This window comes from Ptychodera flava, chromosome 4 (genome assembly GCF_041260155.1).
Source record: "Ptychodera flava strain L36383 chromosome 4, AS_Pfla_20210202, whole genome shotgun sequence".
NCBI lineage: Eukaryota > Metazoa > Hemichordata > Enteropneusta > Ptychoderidae > Ptychodera > Ptychodera flava.
In genome coordinates, this window is record NC_091931.1 from 5,135,483 (window position 1) to 5,159,200 (window position 23,718).

Consider the following 23,718-nt stretch of genomic DNA (forward strand, 5'->3'; position numbering starts at 1 on the left):
GACCACAATTTCGCAATGGACGTGGGAGGCACTAGAAGAACATTCGTGCTGAACGAGCTTTCGTCTAACAGGTGTACTAGGTGGCATATCGAATCTCTCTGGCTCATCTTCGCAAAATATTGTTCGGTTATTTTGCAGTGCATGAATACATCAATTTGTTAGTCAATGAAACGTGCACATGATTTCTTTCTTTCAACACCGGCCGGAAGAGAGTACCTTTGCTGAAGAACTTGGAAAGAACGCACATTGTATAGGCTATTTACTATACTGCGTTCAGAGGTCTGCTCGTCAGCAAGTTATAGGCCTGTACTGGGCCGAACCTGCCTAGTTGTCGTTTCGTAACACAAACGACAATCGTAACAGGTGTTTATGAGTAATAACATCACATTAATCCTTTCTCGACGGACATACCTTGTGACAAAAATTTGCAATTTACATCATTCTGATACTGTGACAGATTTTTATTGAGTATGATGTCAAGGAAACTCCTCAGTTGTAACATAATTTGCGAACCTCACATTCACGTTAATATTTGGAACAATTCATTTGCCAGTCTATAGGTATGGTTATTTTAAATGCTGTAACTCAATTTAAGACAAGCTTACATTTGCTGATACAACAAGCACTGTGTTTACATTCGATACCTGTTCGAAGACACACACGTGTGCAAGGAAATGACCTACTTTTGACCCCGTCCGTGACCTTGAAAATCGAACGCTTGATTTTGTGCTGTCTAGAAAGGTTGGCGAATAAATACGAATAAGATCAACTTGCTCGAACGGTCATTGAAGTGAAAGACCGACAAGACGGCGAACACTCGTCGATTATCTGAAATTTTCGTGAAATTTCAAAATTGAGGAAGATATTCAAAATTGGTCACGGCGATCGTGTAAACCTGTTCCGGTGTTAGTGAATAAAGCTAGAAACGATGGAAGTATAGTATCGTTATTGAAATATCTAAATCTTATCTTTAAAATCGAAATATTGGGTAAAAACTTATTTTCTCAAAATGGTCGACACACTACCAAGATATTGCTCAGAATGTGAGGTCAGCTGATTCATGCCTGCCGCTAGGGCCATTGGGTATTTAAAAATTATTACCCAGCATTCCTACATTTATTTATAGCCGATTGATGCCGAGCGTTTCCGAAGTAGTCCGGCATGTAATAACAGGTCCTTCTCACGTGAATAAATATACGTCTATCCAATCAGCTACGTCCATATCAATCACATGATCATATTATAAGGAGAAAAGTATGAATAAATTATTTTTCGGACTCGGGTTTTTCCGGTGGCTTTTCTGTTGGTTTTCTGACAAGCGTAGAAAAGTTTCGCCAAACAGCCGCCATTTGACCATTTTCACCCAGGAAAAAATCGTTCTTTCTCTTCGTATTCTTTCTCTGTTTTACGATCAAGCCACCAACAGATGTCATAGAGAGATTGGATTTTATTCTGGAAGAAGATTTAGGTGTGGTTAGTCGGGTTTTCGATGAAATATCATGGAATTTCGTCGATGGTGAAGGTCTATTAGTTATTGTAATATTGTATTGTGCCAGCGTATAGGAGCGGACAGTCTACCGATCGTGGGGCCGAGACGATGTAGAAGAGGAAAGGAAACTGTTGATATTTTCTACTATGACTTTTTTACTATTCAAGATGGTTTTCTGGATTTTTCGAGGACCTTCATAAGGATTTTTGATCAACAAGTTCACATCATATTCGTCGGGCGTGCGTTTTCAACATGGCAGACCAGATAGTAGAGGGGCCGCCGAACAAGCGACAGAAGCTTGCTTCTCCAGCCTCTACCCCAGGCGATAATGCCGGTGAGTATTTTCAAAAGTTGTGCCGTATATCAACGTTTTTGTATTCTCTTGGCCAAATTATTTGTCGATGAATATTTGCCCTGGAAAAATCGGAGTAAGAATTCGGGAAAAAGAAAAAGAAATTGACACGGACGGTTTATGTACAGCGTCATGTTATTATAGCGTATGCTTACGTGCGCTTGGCCGAGGGCTTCTGCGGCCCTGTCCGATTTTCATTTTTACAAGGACAGTCTTGTCACAATATTTAACTCACACCTGCGAAATTAACGCAGCAAATATTTTAACTGTTCCCATGTTGATTTATTAATTTTGCAGAATTTTTCGGAAAATTGCTGTCTTTGGAAGGAGAACTTCCCGATGAATTGCAATCGATGACAAGCGGTGGTACGGTAAACAACCTGAGCAACGGCACAGGTAGTTCCTCAGCGAATAGCGCAAGTACGGGCCCTGATCGCCCGTCGGATACGATTCAAAAGAATCAACAACTTTCACAGCTTTTATCTTCACCGCCGAGGACTTCATCAAATGTATCTAGTAATGCTAATGCAAGTCCCAACCAACAGAATCAAATACAACTTAGCCCAAACATGGGAACATAAACAATGTGAATGTGCAAAGCCCAGTGGCAAACAGTCTACAGTCACCCCCAAATTCCGTGGGGAACACGTCCGCTGGACGACAGACTCCAAATTCAACTGCTATGAGTATGAGCAATGACACCAGTACGAGTATAGCAACTACAAGTACTATAGCAATGACAAACTCTATGAACTCTCCAGTACATCGCATCTGCTGCAGGGCAGTGGTGGTGCTGGACAAGCTAATAAACCTTTAATGAACGGACCATATTCTTTATCTTCAAGTAATACTACTCTTACATGGAACACTGCTGTTAGTTCTCCAGCGATGATGCCTGGAAATAATGCTTTAGGAAATGCAATTTCCCAACAAAGTTCGCAAAGTGGTTTAGCAGGTCATCCTAGCCTCAGTGTGTCACAGGCCCAAGCATTAGCAAAGGTAGGTCACAACCACTTGTAATTTCATTTGCAGTTGTTTTGTGTGATCAAAGACTTGACAATAAAATTATGAGGTAAGTAAGAAATATATTATGGTTCAGGTTCAAAAGCAATGATTTTTAAATGAAAAATGATTGTTATCCAAAGGTAGGATTGCAAAAGAAAGTGATGTGTCGTAGACACGTTTGGAAACGGGACACAACATGGCAGCAACTCTGTTCAAGGTCAGATTTGTAAACCAATGTTTTTATGACTTATTGCTCAGTGTGTGGTTTATTAAGTGAAAAAGTAAGGGGAACAGACCAATTTTAATGCATATTGAAGTTTTACCAATGGAGTTTAGTTTTCATGTTCAATTATCAACCAAATCTTTGTACATATTATGATTGCTGTGCAGCAAGTCTTCTACAATTCAAGATTGTTTTGGTGGTGAAGAATAGGTCACATGGATTTCTGGTCAATTACAAGTACACATATTTGTGTGAAATCTCATCGCCGTAATAATAATAATTCTCCTTTTTCACATTTGTCAGTGTATGTAATAAATTTCAAAATAGATAATATTTTCTTGGTGAAATTGGTGTACAATGTGGCATGTCATTTGTAGGCAGTGTGTATTTATGGTAGCAGAAGCAGTCACGCATGGTGTGTACACTGTTTTAGTAGCTTGTAATATTTTTCAGTGTTTTATTGTCTTCAAATCTTTATCTTTCTTTTTTGCTAGATTTATTGTTGCTCCATTCTTTGCATTGAATTTATGTTTGGTGAGAGTAAATTAATGTTTTCCTTTTGATGGATAATGGACTTATTCTGTAAGAACATATTGTTGTTAGACATGTTTTTCATGTTATGTTCGGAATGATGTCTTTATATCTTAAGTAATAATTTAGAATCTGTATTGAACTCAGGCCTTTTAGTATTAAGTGTTTTGTGATTAATTAATACATCAAAAAGGGTATGTAGGTACTTCAACATTTATTTCTGCAACATCTTTTCATTTCAAAATAATTTATGTAAAAAATATATCTTATCATTCATGCAAAGTGCTGTTTTGATTGTATGAGACATACAACAGGTTCTTGCCAGATAGTAGATGTGAAAAATTAGTAACTTTGCACAATTCAAAGATAATGCTAGTTGTAATGTTATTAGTGCTTCAAAGAATAATATGGGTAACCAAAAGAGTGTACTCGTCGACATGAGAGCTAAACAAATAGGGCCAGGCACTTGACATGTATTTCAGAAAGAGCCTTATGTGAATACTGCATGAATGCATGTGGTTACACTGGGATCAAGTTCTGCTGCAGTGTACGTGTTTATGTTTTGTGACTCCTGGTGAGAGTCATTTGACAAGTTGAATGCTTCTTGTGGCAGTATGAAAAATGAAACATTTAAAAGAGTTGCATGGAAATCCCATTTCAGTGTGTTATTATGTTGAAACAGAAGCAAGATCTCAGAAGCATAACATTTTATGGAGGGAAATAATAGCTTTGTCTAGTGTTAGCAGTAGTAGAGCTGTCCAGGAGGCAGTTTGGAAATCTATCAGTTTGTCAGGATTTGTTATTTTTTGAAAGCATTGATATTAGTCATGATTCCATAAATGATAAAAAAACTGGCTTGTGATAATGGTAAGGATAACAAAACATCCTGAAAGTTGCTCAACATTACTGCACAGTATTGTAAAAAATTGCAGTGAAAACTTATGAGTTGCTTATTAACCTCAGCAGGTGTGTGGACTTTTGAAATTTATAAAAATATTTTATACTTTGTGGTTGTAAGAGTAGCAATTTTGCAATTGTAGTATACATTTTGGTTCTGTATTCAATGTCATATACAGTAGAGTGAATTATTGAAAGTAGGTCAAAAGGTTAAATTGCCAGTGACATGTTGTTTGTAGGTGTATTTTTGTTAGAGCTGTTCTGTTTTCAAGTCAGTCATTGTTCTGACTTTGTATACATTCATCTCCAAATTTAAGTGGTGCATTTATTTCAAAAATTGTTCATGCTTATGTTGTTGATCATTTGTTAACAAATCAAGAATGTATCTTTTTGATACTATCTGCTGAATCTCTGCTTTTTTGAAGTTTCCAAGTTGAGTACTTGGTAGCATGCTGCAGCAGTACCTATATAGGAAAACTGTTGTACAAAGCACATAGCTTTCATCAGTTCTTAAAATACACTGTGAGGTAAATTTCAATCTATTGAAATGATGCCAATGCTACTACGGACGTCTACTAAAGACTACCTAGTTACTTTTCTGTGAATTCTGTCTTTTATTGTAGACCATAACATATATATTCATAGATCACACATGCTTTTTACTACCAAGTTTTCACAAGTGTAATTTTATGTGTGAAAATTATAATTCATTTATTCACCTTGCAGGCTGGCGGGATATCAAATTTAGGCCAACCAGGAAACACCCCGTTTCTCAACTTTTCGTCTCCAGTATCAAGTCATTCCACCCATGCCTCAACAGTTATGTCCCCAATGACAACGACATTTACTGCAGCAAGCATGGGGTCCACTATGACTGTAAATATGACTAATATGAGTGGCAATGTTGGTATGGGAGGCCATCCTAGAACAATAAATATCGTAAGTCTGTTTGTTCTCTATGTGTTTGCATATGTTCGACAAATGTATATACTCAGATACTGGTAATGCGTGTCCATGTCCATAACGTATAGTTGTTAGCAAGTACACCTGATCTGTATCCATAGACATTAAGTGGTAAGCTGTGAACGACTAAAAGATTACTTCCTTTCCTGTAACATTTTCAATTCTTTCTTTTCAATCAGGGACAGCAAGACCAGCAGGTATCTAAACCTCAACAGCAACAACAACCAGCTCAAGCACAAGTAAGTGCTCCGTCAGCAGCACCGACTGCAGACCCAGAGAAAAGGAAGCTGATTCAGCAGCAACTAGTACTACTTTTACATGCTCATAAATGCCAGAGAAGAGAGCAAGCCAATGGGGAAATCAGACACTGTTCTTTGCCACATTGTCGCACTATGAAAAATGTTCTCAACCACATGACCCACTGCCAAGCTGGAAAGTCCTGCCAAGGTATGCAATCTTGTAGCAATATCTGCATGCTCTGTTGAATGTAATTTGTGTCTTCCACAACATTTCACATAATTGTTGGTTAGGGTGAAGGTTGCAACGAAATTGCTTAAAAATGTGGCCTGAGTGATGTTGGTTCATTTTTATGTGAAACTTTGTTTGACACATGAAATTTTAAGGACAGGTTTATATCATATTTCATACTTATTGGGAAGTTTCATATTTCACAACCCATACACTTGTATGTGGCAAACACTTTATTAAGAAAATACACTCATGTCATGGTTGTTGGTTCTGGTTTAGGGTTTGCAATTCCAATACAAAATACTCACTTACGTATGCATACTTTTGGTGATGTCATGCCTGGGGTATAAAAAAATGTTTTTCTTTTGTTCTTTCCTGCAGTGGCACACTGTGCATCTTCCAGACAAATCATTTCACATTGGAAAAACTGTACCCGGAATGACTGTCCGGTATGCTTGCCTCTAAAGAATGCTTCAGATCGAAGACAGCATCAAGCCACCACTCAAGGTATATTTTTTTCTTCTGAGAAAAGTTCTCTAGAGAATCTAGCATCATGGTTCAAGTTACCTTTCCATGTAATCGCATGTGCATGTGTTTATGGCATTATAAGACTTATGTGGTTTTTTGAGTTAGTGTAGAAGTTTTTGGTGGTGAGATTGCCAGTATTGTCTTGTGAATAATTAATAAGATATTTTACTACAGTGTCAAAGACATTTGATCAGTATGCATATAAATATATACACACTTTCTTCCAATGTGTAGCATTGTTGCAAACAGCCACAGGATTGACCACAACTGGCCAAACACAGCCACAGATTGATCACAATTCCATGGAGAGAGCATACGCTGCCCTTGGCTTACAGTACACCGGCAACAGTACAGCTAATCAGCAGAGGCCAAGTCTCCTGTCACCTATAGGTCAGTTTTACATTATTCTGTTTTCATTTTATTTTTCTGTGGTCACTTTTATTGTTTAACAGTCACCATAGAAATCAGTGACAGTCAGCTAGGGATATTGGCAGGGCACATTTAATGGAGTTCATGGCAATCAGTCATAGAATGAACAGACAAATGAAGACATTTATGAGGCATGTGCACTATATATTTTTTGAAATTGCATTTTGTCTACATATTCTCCTCAGGTACTCAGTGGTGCAAAACTTGTCAAGGGTCCCCGAGCCCAAAATGAAACTGAAAGATTGTTACAAGATTGGTAATTTGTCTGTATTTAGGGCAAAGTTTGCTGATCTCTTTCAACCCATGAATGGTTATCACAGTTGCATATTTTTTGAAATAATTTTAAATAATTGATTTCTAGTAAACCGGACTGTTATCACATTCCTAACTACTGTATACAAGGAAATACATTTTTCTTGTCAATCTCGTGTTCTTTAGTAGGTATCATGACAGATTGAAGTAGATTATTTATGAATTTGTATGAACCCAGATCGTAACCTCTCGGCTCAAAGCAAGGTTGATTGCTTTTAAACACTAGTAACCCAGTAGTAGAGGGTAGCTTTGTCCCCATTCACAAATTATGACGTTTTCCAAAAAATGTTGGACATTTCTAGTGGTCTGTATACATGCACAGGCAGTAATGTTTTTTTGCAAATATAACTAATTTTTGAGTACAGCCTGTACTTCCAGTGTCTCAAATCATCAATATTCATTTCTTTCATGATAGCCATTTGTATGAAGTGGAATTGATAAGCTGTGTACTTTAGTTTGACACACCTCTCCATCTATTACTGTACCAGAAAATCTAACATGGCAACAAATTCAAAGTCATCAACATGTTCAGTGCCAATTGCCAATAAATCTGTTCTTCATTTTTAGTCCATTGCATGTCTGGCTGCATTGTGTTCCACCCACAAGACATATGTTGAATCCTGCCTCTGTATGAAAGCCAAGTTAACATATCCAGTAAATAGGAGATACTCGAAGGAATGGGATTATATTGTTTTGAAATTATTCTCTAAACCATGAAAGTTTTGCTGCAGTGACTTGACTTAGTTGATATGCATATGTTGAAGAAGGAAAGAGTAGAAAAGCCAGTTATACAAGTTACACTTCAGCATGCCTTTGTGTGAAAACGTTACTGTTTTAAATTTCTTTCCAGGAAAAAGTGGTAATTTCAGGTTTGGGTTAGGATCTGGTAACCCTGCTGAAATGCTGAATGCTTCTAACACTGTTCCTAATATACTAGGTACAAGTCCAGGATCAAGCACAGGCTCACCAGCAGCTGTAACATTGCCAGGCGACCTCAATCAGCCTTCAGGTTCCAAAGCATGGCATCAACATGTGACTCCAGATCTTAGAAACCACCTTGTACATAAACTGTAAGTTGTATCCCGTTCTTATCTGTGTTCACCTTTCCTTTGTAGGTACACAGAGAGCTGATTTGAAAATACTTCATTGTGTTCACTGTGTTGTGTTGTTAAGTCACTGTAAGGAACAGTCCATTTGTTACTTTTTACTACAGCCGTGTTATCCCATGATTTTATCCTTGATGTAGAAGAACATTGAAATGTGCTCTGTCCCCACTCTCATGTGCGTAGTTGTAGAGAAATATTCCATATATGCAATACTGGAATTTATTGTATTTATTTGCTTTCAATAGTTGTAGAGAAATATTTTATGTTTTTTTTTTCATTTTATTTTCAGGGTGCAAGCTATATTTCCTTCTCCAGACCCAGCAGCAATGAAAGACAGAAGAATGGGTAACCTTGTTGCGTATGCACGGAAAGTAGAAGGAGACATGTATGAATCTGCAAGCAGCAGGGTATGTTCCATCTTCATTGCATTGGTTTGGTAGAATGTCCATTGAATTTATTCGCAAGCAGTGCCAAGAGTAGACCTAAAAGGAAGTACTATCAAATGTCTTTAAGACCATACAAGGTCAGTATGTGGACAAGTTGTAATGAGTTATGTAAAAGCTCGCCTTCTGAGAAACAAATTACTAATATCTGTTAAATATCACACCACAGGAAGAATATTATCATCTGCTGGCAGAGAAGATATATAAAATTCAGAAAGAGTTGGAAGAGAAACGACAGAGGCGGATGCAAGAAGCTACCAAGACTGGTAATCCTGTAAAACCTGCTAGTAAGTGTTGTCTTTTTCTTGGAACACCAATACTCTCTTGGCAGCATTGTTACACTGATGTCATTGTTTTCTTTACAGAACAACATATTCAGTTTGTAAGACAGTGACATCCATTCAAAGGAGGGTTCTCATAAATTTATATGATTTATACCACCTATCAGATGGACCAGTGGATGCAGTGGCATTTTCAAGTCGTGGAACAGGATTTGGATCATCACCGCCAGCAGCAATACCAGGACAACAGCCAGCACCACCTCAACAGCCAGCACCACCAAGTCTGACTCCATCGCCTTCCCCAGGCTTAGCATCTGTGAGTAGTTTTCCACTTCATTCAAATATCAGCTTCAAATAACACTGGAGTGTCTTTGTTCTGTAAGTTTGACAGACATTACATCTCTCATATATCACTGCATTCTGTTTGCTGCTTTGAGATCTATTTGTGTATAAGGTAATTTGACTGTGAAGCCATCAACAATATCAACCATGCCACGTTTTTGTGTGTAAGCTAATTTGATTGTAAAGCTGTGAATAATATGAACCGTGCAGTTGCAATATATGTGTGGAAGTGTTTGTTTGCATTCAAAGTGTTGACGTGGATAGTATACGCGAACTCTATTCTGCTCAGGTGGGTTTGACACATCTTGTAGTGTGTGGATGATGTCACATACGACTGTGTTGCATGTCAGTTGCAGATGGGATGAACACACAGGTCTTCTTAACTTTCATTTCTATGATCTTGAAGACATTTCATGACCCCAGTGGCATTTGTCATATATCGTCACATCGCAGATACAGTTGTCATGACACTATGAATATGTACCAATGCTAGCTTGAGCATTATATGTATCAATGCTAGCTTGAGCATTAACTGCCTGTTCTGCATACTTTATAGCTCTCTACTCTGTTCCTCTAATCATTCTTTCTGAAAACTGTACTTTGTTGGCCTGACACTGCAAAGTGGTTCTTCAGTGCAGGGGAGTTGCTCTGTAATTGTACTCCCACTTTGTATTCGGTGGTCATGAAATGCATTTGGTATTCTTACCACCACTTATACTACACATGTTGTATCCTACGACCTTTGAACTTATGTTAGGCCCCCTGCTGTTATTGTAATTACTCGTAACCACAATTGGTTCTGTCACCAGATGATCACATCAGCTCCATCAACACCTGCTACCCCTCAGACTACTCCTCCAGCTTCACAACCTCCTCCTCCAATACCACCAACACAACCACAACAACAACTGACATCTCAGAAACCCATGGAACAGGTTGCAGTGCAAGACAGAAATCAACAGGTTAGAAATCAGTGCTAACTTTCATCCTTTGTGCATGTATGGTGGTGTGGTAATGGGTCATGGTAAGCCTTATACCATCAGTAATCACATCATGTTAATATCTCTTTCTTCTCTTGCAGACTGTACAGACACGGCCGTCTATAAGTCCACAAGTCCCACAGCCACAGTTACCAATGGCTCCACCACAACAGCCTCAGAGACCACAGACTGCTGCGAAGCAACAACCAACACCACAGCAGCCACAGACAACACAACAGCAACCTCAAACACCACAGCAGCAAGCACCACCACAGCAGCAACCACCACAGCAGATGAAGCCACAGCTGCCATCAACTCAGATGCAGCAAGTCCCAGCTTCCAAACCTCAACAGCAGAATGAACGAAGTCCCTCTGTACAAGAGCAGAAAGTACCAGTCGGACAGCTGCAGCAATCCAGTAGTGGAGGAAAACAACTGCCTTCATCTCAAGTGACACAGTCTAATTCCATTGGCAAGGACAATGGTGCAACCACACCAGTGTCCAGTGAGGGCAAAATAGAGGTTAAGACAGAGCCTGGTGTGAAGCAAGAATCACAAGAAATGGGTGGAAACTCTGAGAGTTCTGGAACAACCACTACAACTACTACAACCATAACAACTACTACCACATCAACTACTGATAGCAATGGAAGTACAACCACCACAATGCTTTCCGCTACTCCAAAACCTGGTAGTGGTGAGATGCCTCCTCCAAGAACACCAAGACAGAAAAAAGGTAAATCAGTTCTACTAATTAGTTTGTGTATTACCTACTGAGTCATAACAGAGTGACACATGGTGGCAAATTATCATTGTCTAATGTTGGTATTCATCTGTTTTAACTCCAGTATTCCGACCGGATGAGTTGCGACAAGCATTGATGCCAACCCTTGAAAAGCTGTACAAACAAGATCCAGAATCCTTGCCATTCAGACAACCTGTGGATCCAAAGTTACTTCAAATACCTGTAAGTCACATAGACAATTACTGTAGAATATGAGCGTTCTAATGCTGTTGGTAGATACAGCCCTCAACATGCATAAGAGAACACCGGATGTATACTTGTGTTTGTAATTGAACTCATGTCATCTTATGGTTTTAAAGTGAGATGAAATGGTTGATCCCAAGTAGTGAATTTTCATTATTTATAAAAGAAAAGAGAAGTGTGTGTATTGCATAGAAATTCAATGAAGCTGAATGAGAGACTTGTTTTGTTCTAGGATTATTTTGACATTATCAAGAATCCAATGGATCTGTCAACAATTAAGAGGAAACTGGATACGGGGCAATATCAAGATCCATGGCAGTACGTAGATGATGTGTGGCTGATGTTTGAAAATGCCTGGCACTACAATAGGAAGACCTCAAGAGTGTATAAATATTGTTCAAAATTAGCTGAGGTCTTTGAAGTGGAAATAGATCCTGTCATGCAGTTGTTAGGGTACTGCTGCGGTAGAAAGGTAGGTGAACTTGCTGCAATTCATTGCAAGGAATACTTTACATTGTTCTGTGATCAAAACTCTGGATATAGTATAAGTAGCAGTCATTGACCAACAAAGGAATGGTGCTTCACTAATCTTGTCATTTCTGTGGTTCATAGTCTGTACTGATTATTTATTGAGAAATGTACGTTCATTTAAATCAACAGCATGTATTCCACCCTCAAGTGCTTTGTTGTTATGGGAAACAGTTGTGTACAATACCAAGAGATGCAAGTTATTGGAGCTATCAAAACAGGTTTGTACAAGCAGTTGTTGTTATTGTTAGTTGTGAGACAGTACTTGATCACAATTAGGAGAAAGACTCTACAATTCCATGTCAATGAATAAGTAGTGAATGCTGTACTATGGAATAGACCAGAAGAAATTGCGCAGTGTTTACGGCCAACAAATGATATAATGTGAGGTCACTGGAAGACGAGAGAAGAAGAAGAAGAATATTGTCAATGCAATAGTTGAAAGTGTACAACAGAAGCAACGCTCATTGTGAACTTGCAGAATGGGGATGAGAGTTACCAATTATTTCAATGTAGATGTAATTTATTTCCAGTTGGTGTTGACAGTTGTAGTAATGTTAGATGTGATATTAACCAAGCAGTTATTATGTGCACATTGCATGGTGTGGTTTTATTGTACCACATGCAAGGTGCAAGCATCCAAAATTCTGCTAACAATGACTGAATATCCAGGCCGGTTACTTTCTGTAATGGCTGGATCTTGATTGCAGCTACTTAACGAAAACCGATAGATATCTTTCATTGCAAAAGTCATTAATCAGCTGATGAAAGAACTCCATAGCTCATTACCATGTCATCTTAATTCTTATAGTTTAATTTTGCATCTGTCATACTTAGAGTTTAGTTAAGTACAGAAATAAAATTTTGTCCAATTTTAAAAATGTAGAGGTGCTGGTTGCATAACACACCCAGAAATCTATCGGTTTTTGTTAGTGCTACAAACAACTACGAACAAAATTATGTTGTGACCTGCAGGAAAGTGATGTGGCTTCACCATCCATTTTTTTTCCTCTCCACCTTTGCGCCTGCATGCATTCAATATTCAAGCCACAATGAGTCCTGTTCCAGTGCTGCAAACTCTATGTTCATGCTTCTGTGATTTTTGGTGACAGGCTTTGTTGTAGTACATGCTAATTGTAGCAGTAATATTGGGAATATGGGTTTTAAAAAAATCCATCAATGCCAAAGCTTATCCCTCGCCTCAGTCACTTCCCTGCAGGTCAGACAAAAAAACCTGATGTTTTTTCTCATATTTTGGCACAACTTGGCTAATTGCTTGCCCTTGCTTTCTCTTTTTGTGTTGTTTGTATATGTTGTGTACGGTGGTGTTCCCGTGGTGGCCTTTGACATCCAGTTCACGGAGTCTTGGCCTTCTTTCTGACAGATACCATTACTGTGAGAAATGTTTTAGTGAGATTAGAGGAGAAACTGTCACTCTGGGAGATGACCCCTCCTCACCGACAACGTAAGTATAATTTCATCATAACATCCATCCTATAAGTATTGAGAAGTATTTTAATTCCATAAATCATTAAGGCCCCTCATTGATTTAGAATCTTAATCAAAAGTCAAATAAATATACTAGGTCAGATATGATAAAGTAATTAATATGTTTGATTTATCCAATGAAGTTTAATCAGCTGTGAACAATGAAAATATTTTTTTGTCTGTATCCCTTATGCACTTAGCCTCTGCAAAAGCCAAGGGAAAGCATGCATAATGGATCTCAGTGGCATACAAAGTTCAATTACTCAAAACTTTGAATACTGAGAACATTTCTGCAGAACATGCAATCAGAGTCAAATTGAATTTACATGTAACATCATACTTCACAGCAATTCTGAAATCAAGGATGGTAATGAAAGTATGAAAAGTTTAAATTTTATTTGTTTACATAAAGTAATGGCAACATGTCAGTATTGACTTTCAATTTTTCCTGTGTCTTGAAAACGTTTGCAGTGTTTCCCTACATGTACCTATGACAAGTTCCATTTACCCTCATTAGAGAAATATTATATGTTATATTTACCAAAACTGTTGCCAGATTGTAAAGTGTTAGGTTGTGATAGTTACAACTGAAAAGTAACATCATGGTGACTATTTATGAAAATCTGAACAAGAAAACAAAATACCTCACAAATTCCTGCACTGAAAATCGCTGATATTTGCAATGATGTAATGTAATGGTGTTTGGTAGGGTGTCCATTGATTGAATAAAACCACTTTTGTACAGATGTATATGTGTGTTGCTGTTTCTTAAATACATGTTCATATTGTAACTGTAGAATCACCAGATTTTGTCAAAGTGCCATTCTGAGAAGTGGGTACACATGTTTGGCCCTGTGCAAGTGACTACAGAAATAAATTTCATCAAAATACTTTAAAGCATTATACCACAGAGCTTCTTGGCTTCTCAAGGCATGTATGTACAATTGGCCATGATAATTATATCATTTCAGTTATTATGATTTCATGGGCATGACACCATTCAGGGTGTTTTGAAGAGACTATCAGCCCAACCATTCTTTGGATGTAAGCTTGTGTCACATTTGTTAATAATACAAAAAACAGTTTTGACCTAATTTTTCTTTGCCACACACATGCTACTGGACCATCTTACCAAACGTCAAGTTGCATTCACAGTAATGGGTTTAACTTAATGTTATCAAAATCATTGATGTGTACAGATTTCTTAAGTTTGTTTGTTTCTATCTTACACTGTAACAGGACAATAAGGAAAGAACAGTTCAAGAAAGCCACAAATAATGCTTTTGATGTAGAACCGTAAGTATCAGGTTTCTTCTTTGTATTGGTTGTTTCATGATGACTTGTATAAGTACAAGAATGAACGAATTTGAAAACAGGAAAGGATAGAGCTCTGATAGATGAAGTTTGATCTCTATTGAACCTATATTGATTGAGCTAAGCTGCACTGATTTTGATCCCAGTTTAATGATGTCTGTTGAGGCCAAGTTCTTTTATTTGTCCAAGGAGATACGGAATGTGAAGTGTGTCTGTGATGTGACATGTACAACAGTAAAATGATTGACCATGCATTTCCTTTGCCTTGCAGTTTTGTAGACTGTTTAGAGTGTGGTCGCAAAGTACATCAAATCTGTGTCCTTCACAATGAAACAATATGGCCGGGAGGGTAAGTGTGCGGTATTTATGTGTATGTAAGTATGAACATTTGTGAGAAGCTGATTTAATTGCCCTGTTTATGAAGAATGGTTTTATGATGATTTATGGCATGTTTTTACAAAATGCCTGAAAGCATAAGTCTGTGTATTTTATGGTTGGTCTCTTTTGTCACAAAATCAAATTGAAATCATTTTAGTCAGTATGCTTTTTCATTGGCAAAGTTGCCTTTTGAATATTGATTTGCAGAATTGTGATTAAATATTGTGTAATGTGAAAACTTGTTTGCCTTGGCAGATTCACATGTGACAATTGCCTGAAAGCAAGGGGGATGAAGAGGAAGGAGAATAAATTTTGTGCAAAACGTAAGTACTTCAAAGTGTTTTCTGGAGACCACTTATCCAGCTCTGAAATTTCAAGAGAAGTTTTACCTTCTGCAATACTGACAGATGAAACCTTTGTAATGAGACTTCAACCATCACTAGTCTTCTGGCTTATGATATTTACCATACAATTTTGTTGTTTTCTGTGGCGAAAATGGAACTAAAGCTGAGGAAATCAAGTGTGCAAAAAGGTGAAAGAAATAGGAGCACCAATCTCTAGAAACTCCCAAATTTTGATGAGAATGCAATGACTTTGCAAATGTACTGGTATTGATATTAATAATCCGGTTTCTCCCAAGTAGTATTTATTTTTATGGTTTCTCTGTGGAGCCTGGTAGAAAGACAATTAATGCCACTTTGTTATTTGATATCTTTTTCAGGATTACAAACCAGTAAATTAGGTACACACATAGAAAATAGGGTTAATAAATTTCTTCGAGACAAACAAAGTGGTGCTGGGGAAGTGACAATCCGAGTAGTGTCCAGTACAGATAAGACAGTAGAAGTGAAAGCAGGCATGAAGAGCAGGTAAGATATTGCCTATCACCTCTAAAAAGATTTGGTTCAAGGGTATGAAAAGTTAACATTCTCTACGGTTTTAACTCTGTATAGTTAGGGTGATGTTTCTAGCTAACTGTATTGTTGAATGAATAAATGAATACTCACATTTACATAATCCCATTCCAATAAACTGTATAGTGAAACTTACCAAGATAATGCCACATATTGTGTGTCAGGGGTGTGAAATGACAGAACAGTGGTATGCAGTATTCAAAGTGCATCACTATTATGACATTATGCAGTCAGACCGAACTGGGAAGTCAACAAAATAGTTTTATCTTGTTTGACATTGTTCTACAGGTTTGTTGACAATGGTGAACTTCCAGATAGTTTCCCATATCGGGCCAAGGCTCTATTTGCTTTTGAAGAAATTGATGGTACAGATGTCTGTTTCTTTGGTATGCATGTTCAAGAGTATGGCTCGGATTGCCCAATGCCAAACACTAGGTGAGTCTAACTCCTGAATATGATGGCCACTGTGGGATGGTAGGTCAGTGCAGAAATGAGAACACAGTAAAAAGGGCACTCACAAAATACAAGATCATTCCCTTGTACAGACATACTGTCATGTCGTGTTATTGGAGTGTTTTGCTCTAAGCCAGTGGAGTGACATTTCATTTTTGCAGTTTTAGTCCAGAAAAAAGGTATTTTGTTATCAATTAAGTGGCATATCAAGCCTTATACTTTACTGTCAGTACTTTGTTTGACCTATATAAATCACATATTTTGTACTTGTGATATTGTTTTAGTATTTAGAGTTTAGTCACATCATCCACGGGACTTATTTTACAAAAAACACAACTGACTAAAATAGCTTCAGTATGAAATATATTATAGTCAATTAGAAGCATGAGTTGTCAAATAATGTATCATTGAAGATTTTTGTAACTGTGTGTGAATGATTGAAAATCTATTTGCAGACAATAACACAATGAAATACTGTTCTTATGTTGCAGGCGAGTGTATATTTCCTATCTTGACAGTGTTCATTTCTTCCAACCTCGTCATTTCCGTACTGCTGTGTATCATGAAATTCTAATTGCCTACTTGGAGTATGCCAAGAATTGTGGGTAAGTAGTTCTTTCAAGATGTTTTGTATTTTGTTGCAGCTATCCTTTTTTAGGTCATCAATAATTCTGCAGAAGTCAGAAAATTTAGTGTGAAAAGTATAAAAGAATGTTGTGTGAAGTGATTTGGAAGATCATATAGACCATGTTGTACATCATCAGTTAGTCCAGTTGAGTAGAAAACTGTCAAGCAAGAACTTCGTTGAATCTGAAAACTGTTTGTGTTCCTCCAAAGGTATGAAATGGCACATATCTGGGCATGTCCACCAAGTGAGGGAGATGACTACATATTCCACTGTCATCCACCGGAACAAAAAATACCCAAACCAAAGAGACTCCAGGATTGGTACCGTAAAATGTTAGACAAAGCAGTAGTTGATAAAGTAGTTATGGATTTCAAGGTAATGTTCATTTTCTTTCTGTAAATCATCCCGTCTTTCAAATATTCAAAATTGAACTCATGGAAAATATATTTTACTATGCTTTTGCAGCTGATAACTTGAAGTCACGTATATCCTCACTCAGCTTCATGATTAATCTCAACCAGCATTTGTATTAGCAGTTGCACAGTGTCATTGACAAAGCAAAGTTCTTATGATCATGATAACATTTAAAACACCGTTGAGGTGATGTACTCCCACCCATTCATACATCTTGACTAACTGCATTATTTGTAAATTGTCCTCTTAGGATATTCTGAAACAGGCCACAGAAGATGGACTGTCAAGTGCCAAAGAGTTGCCATATTTTGAAGGGGATTTCTGGCCCAATGTTCTAGAGGAAAGCATCAAGGAGTTAGATCAAGAAGAAGAGGAGAGAAAAGCTGCAGCTGCTGCAGCTAATTCACAGGAAGAAGCAGAACAGGTCAGTCACTTTGTCAGCTACATCTTGTGAAAAAAAAAGTTATTGAAATCAATCTGACTTATCATAATGAAAGGTAATCTGGACTGAATCTTTGCTGTGAACTAGTCAAACAAGCTTGTGAAGAGGAGAATATCTGAAAGAATTGCTGGCAAATGGGATTATCTTATGTTAATACATCTGTTCATCTTATTGATTTCAGGGTAAAGCTGGAAGTAAGAAGGCTCAGAAGAAAGTGAAGAAAACCAACAAGAGTAAGAGCAATAGTAATCGTAAAAACAACAAGAAGCCCAACTTCCCTCAGCAGGGTAATGATCTCTCCCAGAAACTCTACACTACCATGGAAAAACACAAAGAGGCAAGTAGTTTATATGATGGTTTTAGTGTGTAGCATGTCAAGTTGTGTCTGTGTCGCTTTTTATCTCTCTAAGACGTCAGACGTTGTTTTACTTTGCTGATACCAAACTATGAAGTAATATGCTAACAAACTAATGGAGAACAAAATGCAATGTGAAAGTAGCCATCAATTCAATGTGTAGTGAGTGTATGACAATGAGGTTGTGTCAGGATCAGGAATGTAGAGTTTGAATATTTTGTTCTTTTCTTTGATGATCTTCAGGTGTTCTTTGTGATAAGGCTACAGTTGCTCCCAACAAATCCATCACCAACCTTTGATCATGATCCACTGACAAGTTGTGATCTGATGGATGGACGTGATGCATTCCTGACTTTGGCTAGAGAAAGACACTACGAATTCTCTTCACTGCGGAGGGCAAAGTGGTCCAGTATGGCTATGCTAGTTGAACTACATAATCAGGGCCAGGACCGATTTGTATATACTTGTAATGCCTGCAAGCATCATGTAGAAACCAGATATCACTGTACTGTATGTGATGTAAGTACAATTCTTTGGAGTTTTTATTTCTCAAACGGTTTCTACAGATATTATTTTCAGATTGACTTTCTTGACAATACTCCTTTTGTTACTTGCAAACTCACACTAATTTCCGTGTTTGCTATATTTTGATTGATTGCATAGCCCACAGTTATTTCCTACACGTTGCATAATATTTTCTGAACATTTGCCATTTAGTTTAAACAAGAGAATAGCTTGATACGTACTAGTATTTAAGTATTGATTATAGAGACATTACATATGCTTAGCCTACTACAAGTTCTAAAGCTTTCGGCGCCAAAATTTCATATGATCCCATTCTTTGAACAGTGGGTTGTAAGTTGTGTACATCAGACAATGGTATAGATATCTTCTGTGTGTAATATCAGAACATCCATACAAGTTGGTTTATTTGCCAAATTTGAAAAATTGCAAAATGTCATTGAACTACAGTGTAATTACATGATTATATGTAAATTATTACTCTTTGTTTCAGGACTATGACCTCTGTGTACCATGTTATCAGAAAATTAGCCATGAACACAAAATGGACAAGTGGGGATTGGACCTTGATGTTGACCAACAAGCCAATCAGACACGCAGTCCTCAGGAATCCCGCCGGCAGTCTATTCAACGCTGTATTCAGTCCTTGGTGCATGCCTGTCAGTGTCGGGATGCCAACTGTCGTTTGCCAAGCTGTCAGAAGATGAAACGTGTTGTGCAGCACACTAGGAGTTGCAAGAGGAAAACCAACGGTGGCTGTCCAATATGTAAACAGCTCATTGCATTGTGTTGTTACCATGCAAAGCATTGTCAGGAAGCAAAATGTCCTGTACCGTTTTGCTTGAACATTAAACACAAGCTTCGTCAGCAGCAGCTGCAACACAGGCTGCAGCAGGCACAGATGCTGCGTAGACGTATGGCTACCATGCAACAGCGACAGATGCCAGCGTCCCTTCCACAGAATACTGCTCCAGGACAATCTCATCCCTCACCCAGTATTCCGCAACAACAACAGCCTGTCAAGCCGCCGCAACAACCTGCTGCCACAGCAATGACAACGCAGAACATGGGAACACCCCCTCCAGGTGCTGTTTTAGCTGCAGAAAATGCACAACTCATGGCAACAATGCAGCAACAGAGGGCTCAGCAGATTCCGCCGCAGAGAACACCATCACCTTCCGTTGGTAAAGGTAGTCCAATGCCTGCACCACAACAAGTTAATGTAAATCAGATGAATCAAATGCCACCGCCAAGTAGTGCACCTCCTCAACCACAGAAACCCATGCAGCCTACTCCACAACCTGTCAGGGGACCGATAGGTGGAATGGAAAGGTGGAAATACCAAGCATCAGTACCCAGTCAACCGATGCAGCAAATTCAGCCTATGCCACCGGGCATACAGCCCCATCCAAGAAATGCTGCAATGCCACCACAGGGACTGAGACAAAATGTACCGTCGGCTGCACTGCAGCAGTTATTGGACACTTTGAAAGGACCTAGCACTGCTCAACAGCAGCAGAAAGTACTCAATATTCTGAAATCAAATCCACAACTTATGGCTGCCTTTATCAGACAACGGTCCCTGCACCAACAGCAACAACAGCAGCAGCAGCACCAACACCAGCAGCAACAACAGCAACAAATGGGTCAACAGTTGGGACAACAGATGAGTCAGCAGCAAATGCAGCAGATGAGTCAGCAGTTGGGACAACAGTTAGGACAACAGATGGGACAACAGACAGCCCAGCAACAATTGACGGCTCAACAGCAATTGACGGCCCAACAGCAGCAGCAGCAGCAACAACAGCAACAGTGGCAGCATTCACTACGTGCACACCAGTTACAATTCCAATCATCTCAGATGCCTTTTGGTCAGGCACAACCACAGAGAAGGCAACAGCTTACAGTGCAACAACTGCAACAGTTGAAGCAACAAGTTGTCGCTGCCAACCAACAAGGGCCCGGGGATGCAAGCCATCAACTTCAACAGTTCCAGCAACAACAACAGCAACAACTTCTTCATGCCCAGCAAGAACAATTGAAACAGCAGTTGGCCAATTCTCAACAAGTACAGGCTGGCATGAGTCCACAACAGCAGCAAATGCTGGCTGCTCAGTCACCACAAGTTATGAATCAAGTGAGATCACCACAGGCTGCATTTGTTCAACAGGTCAGGTCACCTAATCCTACTGCATCTCCGAGACCGCAGTCTCAACCCGTACCTTCGCCAAGGACACACACTCAGTTGTCACCTCACGGTGTACCGCAAAGCCATTCTCCACATCCAGGTAGCGTAGGACCACCTGAACCAATGCAGACTGACCAACCAATGCTGCCACAAAATCCCACCCAACATCCAAACATGCCCCAACTTAGAAGTCCTGCCGACCCAGCATTAAACAGAGAGGACACTGAAATGGCCCCACTTACTCCACAGGACCAACTTACCAGATTTGTTGAGACTTTGTAGTACACAGTATAGAAATGACAGTTGGTCCAAGTGATATTTTTTTTCCTTTTCCCATTTTTTTCCAAAGAAGAAATCTTGAAAAAATTTTGAAAGAAGAGCTGTTTTATTAACATTTTATTTTATATTTTTCCTTGTGGTATCTGTACAAGTCGTAGGTAATATTAAATGTCAGGAGAAACCTGATGTACCACAAGACTGATTTTTGTAGATTGTATGTACATGTAAACTCTTGTGTCATTTAATATATAATTTGTATAGCTAAGCCTTGAAAAAATGTTTCTCTTTTCATGGCAAATCATAGACCATTGCATACTTAAGAATCTTGTTTGTCTTCTTTTTTCCCAAGACATGAAGTAGAGTTTTAGTGAGTAGTTGAAAATTGTACTGTACAATTCTTTCTTTTTTTTCATTTTAAAAAGTGGTAGCTGTCCATGTTTGTGTCAAAAAAAGTTTATAATATTGAATGATAGGGAAAATGAAATCATGCAGGTTCTAATATATAAATAATAATATTTGAAAAAAAGAGAAAAAAACATGGGAATTCTTCAATGAAATCACTGTACAAAAAGGCACATGAAAAGAGCTTATTTCCTACTTACACATGATAAGCATAACCCTAATAAATGTGTGCACTTTTCCAATTTTAATTGTGAATGCATTTGTTCTAGTTTTCTTTCGTTGTCGCCGTTCATGGTATTCTGACGTTTCCTTTTGACTTGGGCCATGCTGGCTGAAAAGGAATGGTCAGGATACTGGTGTGGTGTACAACCAACTGCCCCTTCCTTTGAGTGAGAGAATGTCCAGTTGACAAAAATCTATCCAAGTATAAAGAAAATGTATGGATGACTGCTGCATATCACTATGACAAAAGTTTGGATGGTCACTATCTTTATCTATCATCAGTTAGGGACCGTGGCTCTGGAAGAAAAACAGCCCATGCAGATGACTTTTATTTTGACTTCATGTTTGTTGTTAAGTCAACGCAGTGTAGCAACTACATGGGTATGGACCCTAAAGTACTGACTATGATAGTGTCGAAATCTCTCAGAATGCAATGTTACTGATGCCGTAGGGGGGGGGGAGCATCAACTTCCTTGTGACTGTTACTGTTTGCTACAATTTTTACCACTGCCAAACAAAGAACTAGTGACCTAATGGCCGATATAGCTCCGCTATGTTTATGTAGAGTAACTATTTTTGACACATGTTGATGAAGAAGGTGGAAATCTTTGATAGCTCAATGCAGTGGCCAGAAAAAAGTGGCTAAAATAGCTGCAAAAATACACAATAGAAGATTTCATTGTACTTTGAATATATCACATTGGATCATCCCTAAGAACATGTCAACCAAAGCTATCTGATGAGTAGTTTTTTGGAGAATAAAATTTTCTGACCAAAAATGGCAACAATTGCCCCAAAAAATAAAATTTGCAGATTTCATCATAATTTCAAAAGATCAAATTTAGTTCATCTATAGAAACCTGTATACCAAATTTCAAAGCTGTTGAACAGTACTTTTTGAGAAACACATTTTTTAACCAAAAATGGAAAAAATTCACCCAAAATTACAAAATTGCAGATTTCATCATAATTTCAATAAATATCATTAAGGTGATCTGTAGGAACCTGTATACCAAATTGCAAAGCTAAATTGCAGATTTCATCATAATTTCAATAAATATTATTTAGTTCATCTATAGAAACCTCTATCAAAGCTATTAGATGAGTAGTTTTGGAAATACACATTTTTTGACCCAAATTGGCAAAAATTGCCCCAAAAATACAAAATTACAGATTTCATCAGAAATTCCATATATATTACTTAGCTCATCTGTAGGAACCTGTATACCAAATTTCAAAGCTATCAGACCAGTACTTTTTGAGAAACACATTTTTTGACCAAAAATGGCAAAAATTGCCCCAAAATTACAAAATTGCAGATTTCATCATAATTTCAATAAATATCATTAAGGTGATCTGTAGGAACCTGTATACCAAATTGCAAAGCTATCAGATGAGTAGTTTTGGAAATACACATTTTTTGACCAAAAGTGGCAAAAATTGCCCCAAAAATACAAAATTGCAGATTTCATCATAATTTCAATAAATATCATTAAGGTGATCTGTAGGAACCTGTATACCAAATATCAAAGCTATCTGACTGGTCATTTTGAAGGAGAAGATTTTTAAATATTTTTTTACCAAAAATAACAAAAATTGCCTTAAAAATACAAATATGCAAATTTCACCACAATTTGAACAAATCTGTCTGAAGACACCCTAAACAAACTGCATATTAAATTTTAAAGCAATCAGACAAGCAGTTTCAGAGAAGATTTTTTTACCAAAACACCAAAAAATGCCCCAAAAATACAAATATGCAAATTACACTACGATTTGAACAAACTTAAGTGAGGTCACCCCAAGTGAGCTGCATATAAAATTTCAAAGCAATTGGACTTGTGGTTTCAGAGGA

At 38.0% G+C, this 23,718-nt stretch overlaps 2 protein-coding genes across 8 annotated transcripts in view; one reads left to right on the forward strand and one right to left on the reverse strand.

The window, feature by feature from the left end:
• LOC139130747 (protein NPAT-like) overlaps positions 1 to 23,718 on the reverse strand; it is a 70,478-nt gene that overhangs the window by 39,518 nt on the left and 7,242 nt on the right. The gene's annotated exons all lie outside the window — the stretch shown is intronic.
• Positions 2,390 to 21,889, forward strand: LOC139130746 (CREB-binding protein-like). Of its 7 annotated transcripts, none has more exons than XM_070696531.1 (26): positions 2,469 to 2,840; positions 5,224 to 5,436; positions 5,640 to 5,907; positions 6,310 to 6,435; positions 6,691 to 6,846; positions 8,048 to 8,267; positions 8,593 to 8,710; positions 8,916 to 9,033; positions 9,195 to 9,343; positions 10,179 to 10,331; positions 10,451 to 11,084; positions 11,197 to 11,315; positions 11,569 to 11,808; positions 11,997 to 12,085; positions 13,219 to 13,329; positions 14,592 to 14,648; positions 14,938 to 15,015; positions 15,300 to 15,367; positions 15,766 to 15,913; positions 16,247 to 16,393; positions 16,903 to 17,016; positions 17,249 to 17,414; positions 17,704 to 17,877; positions 18,077 to 18,232; positions 18,494 to 18,769; positions 19,266 to 21,889. In XM_070696531.1, exons 1-26 carry the CDS (start codon positions 2,658 to 2,660, stop codon positions 21,240 to 21,242), a joined length of 6,258 nt encoding a protein of 2,085 aa, XP_070552632.1. In that variant the 5' UTR covers positions 2,469 to 2,657; the 3' UTR covers positions 21,243 to 21,889. The 7 variants fall into 7 exon arrangements, with proteins under 7 accessions (XP_070552638.1, XP_070552632.1, XP_070552633.1 ...); XM_070696532.1 differs by having other exon boundaries at positions 13,249 to 13,329; XM_070696533.1 differs by having other exon boundaries at positions 8,135 to 8,267.